General features: G+C 33.6%; 1 protein-coding gene across 1 annotated transcript; it reads right to left on the bottom strand.

Moving 5' to 3' along the window:
* Positions 1–1,265: 1,265 nt before the first annotated feature.
* Positions 1,266–2,035, bottom strand: LOC129304507 (protein DMP9-like). Its single transcript, XM_054944192.1, has one exon. It carries the CDS (start codon positions 1,896–1,898, stop codon positions 1,368–1,370), a length of 531 nt encoding a protein of 176 aa, XP_054800167.1. The 5' UTR covers positions 1,899–2,035; the 3' UTR covers positions 1,266–1,367.
* Positions 2,036–2,959: the final 924 nt, after the last annotated feature.

The following is a 2,959-nucleotide window of genomic DNA, read 5'->3' as shown; positions in this document are numbered from 1 at the left end:
GCCCAGGAGTAAATTTACACTCTCCAAATTAATTTGAACCATTCAAAATTTTTTTATTTTTATATTTATTAAAATAAAATATTTATAAAAATTATAAAAAATATTTATAATAAATTTGATTATCAATCTGGATAGTTTTAAATTGTATTACAAAAATAAATATTTATAAAATAATTAATAAATCTACTCTTGAATAGTATCGTTTTTTGATGATTTAATTTGAACGGTTTATTTAATATTATAATTTTTAAATTTTTTATAATTGATATATTTTAATTATATAAATCTAGACTATTGAGATGATGATCAAATTTAGTACCTATATTTTTTATAATTTTTTATAAATTTTTTTATTTCATAAATATAATAAAAATAAAATAAAAAGAAAAAAATTAAATGGAGAATAATTTAGACAGTGCAGAGGAGCAAAGGAGGAGTGACTTTGTGTAGGAGCAAAGCTGACTCCTAAAAAGGTGCCTACAATACAGGTTCGATTTTATTTTTTTGTTTTTGTGGCAATTTGCTAGCCCATTTTAACCATTAACGTGGCTCATTCGTGTCAACTCATTCACCTCGTCTGTCCCACTCAGTCTGTGTCAACTCATTTCCCTCGTCTGTCCCATTATCCTATCTCATCAAAGTTCCGTTAAAAATGATAACTACTACAAAATCAACGTAGATCGAGATTTAGAAAATAGAATACAAAGTCAATTAATTATGGTGGTGATCATGATGATTATCTGCAGTCATTAATGTAGCGCTTATATATATTAGATCAAAACACGGATGTAAGTTTAAATTCAAAACATTAGAATATTGTAGCACATGATTTAAATCAAAATATTGTAATTGCATGAGAAATCTTAGCCGGAATCTCCACTATCATCACTACTATATTAAAAATTCCTGGGAATATAGCCAATCCAAGTAAACCGATTTGAAGATCCAAAGTGGCGTCTTGACGAAATAAAATTCAACCAAGAAGGAGACACAGGATAGGCGTAAGTACATGATCCCTCTATATACGATTCTTCATTTAATTAAAAAGAAAGTCGTTTCTTATTATCATCATTTTTACTCCTGCATGGCAGTAGCAGACTTCGTCTAATTATAATTACATGTTTTTAGTATACACGTGTAGTCTATCTTGAAGTTTGAACTTTGAATCAATACAATGCTGAATAGCGAATCCTTTGGATCAGAGATGGGAATATTCATTCAGGACAAATCCATTTCTCAGACGGTTAATTAAGTACGCACAAAAATTCAACAAGAATAATGCTTATTTAGTTTGGTTCAGGTTGGGACGAATCCGCGCCTGGTGATGGGGAAGAGAAGAAATAAAGAAGAACAAGCAAATCCCACAATTAAGACAAAGTATCCATCACGTTATGCACGTCATCGGCTTTACGAGGAAACAAACAGTCAATAACTCTTTGATCGGAGAAAGCTATGGCGAGGAACACCACGACGGACAACACCGCATGCACGAAGTCGGCGAACTCCAGCCTGTACTTGTCATCCTTGGGGACCTGCACGTCAGGGTCAGGCTTGAAAACTTTGAGTCCATTTGGAAGCACGAATCCATAGACGAGTTGCCTTCGCGGCCTTGGAAGCTGTCGGTGAAACTGAGTGAAGAAGCAAATGGTGGTGCACAGGCCGAGGACGACTTTCATCATGACGGTGCTCAAGGAAGAGCACTGGCACCTTTGTAGATGGTAGGGAGGACAGCGTTGAAGATCAGGGTGGTGCCGGTGGGAGGTAGTTGGCGAGCTTAGAGGGCGGAGAAGGTTGTCTGAACACCCTGGCCATCGTGTTTTGGCCGGCGGCAGGAATTGTTTGCCGGAGATGACTTGGCGTTGGAGGAGCCTTGACTGCTCCTGCGTCGGAGACTGCATGGCTGGATGATCTGAGCTCCACAAGTCGAAACCCTTCGGATAACCAGGCAGGGTTACTGGGAGTAATGGATAGGATATATAAGGAGAGACGAACTAGAAGAATTAGACATATCAATAGTCAACAGAGCCAGAGGAGGGAATTTCCAAGTATTTTCATGTTTTGATTTAATATGATGATAAAAGTATTATTAGATATTTTATAGGTGAGAAGACATCTATAATTTTGTCTTGGACCGGAAAAAAATAATGCTACTGGATACAACCGAGTACCATGTCCCGTAAACCTTTATGATTATTTTTTCAAATATTATAATTAATAATTACTGGCCAGTTTCATCAAATTAATGTTCATTTTTAGGAAAGTTAGCAGTTTATAATAACTTCGTAGCGAGTTGTTTTTGGAAAAGTAGTAATGACGTTCTAAAAGTCTGTTTATAAATATTATAAAATATTTTAATATAAATTTCCCAAATTTTGATTCATGAAATGGAATTCAAATTCTCTGAAATTAATATTAGTGAACTTGTGTGAAATTTTCTTTTTTTTTGTATTTTTACTCATTTTATTATTTTTATAAAAATATAAAATCTTTTCTCTTGTTCTTAAAAATAAAAAATTTACACAAATTCATCAATTTCAACTTGAAAAAATTCAACTTGAAAAATTTTGAATCTCTTGAAATGTTAAGTTTTCCATCAACTTCTTTTCCTATCTAAAATATTTCAACGTGTGGCTTGGCTGCGGCGTGCCAATTCCTCTCCGCGTCATTTACTCGTTTCACGATCACAATAAATGAGATTAATATTTAGATATATATAACGAAATAATTGACATGGACCACCTTTGGAGAAATTAAAATTAGAAAAGAAAAAAGAAAGACCAATGATTCAGTCAAAGTGCATTCGTCGTCGGATTTTATGAATTTTGACAAGGACTCCAAACTTCTCCAAGAGGGGATTGGATGAAGTTTAATGAACAAAAGTTAAACATACTAAAACCCCCAAAAAGATTTGCCAATAAAATAGCAAATACAATAGGAAGCTTCTATATATTTCATCACA

This window comes from Prosopis cineraria, unplaced genomic scaffold, assembly GCF_029017545.1.
Source record: "Prosopis cineraria cultivar Desert tree isolate PC_DT_omini unplaced genomic scaffold, ASM2901754v1 PC3, whole genome shotgun sequence".
NCBI classification, from domain to species: domain Eukaryota; kingdom Viridiplantae; phylum Streptophyta; class Magnoliopsida; order Fabales; family Fabaceae; genus Prosopis; species Prosopis cineraria.
Note: the sequence above shows the minus strand (reverse complement) of the source record. Positions and strands in the feature narration are given on the sequence as shown.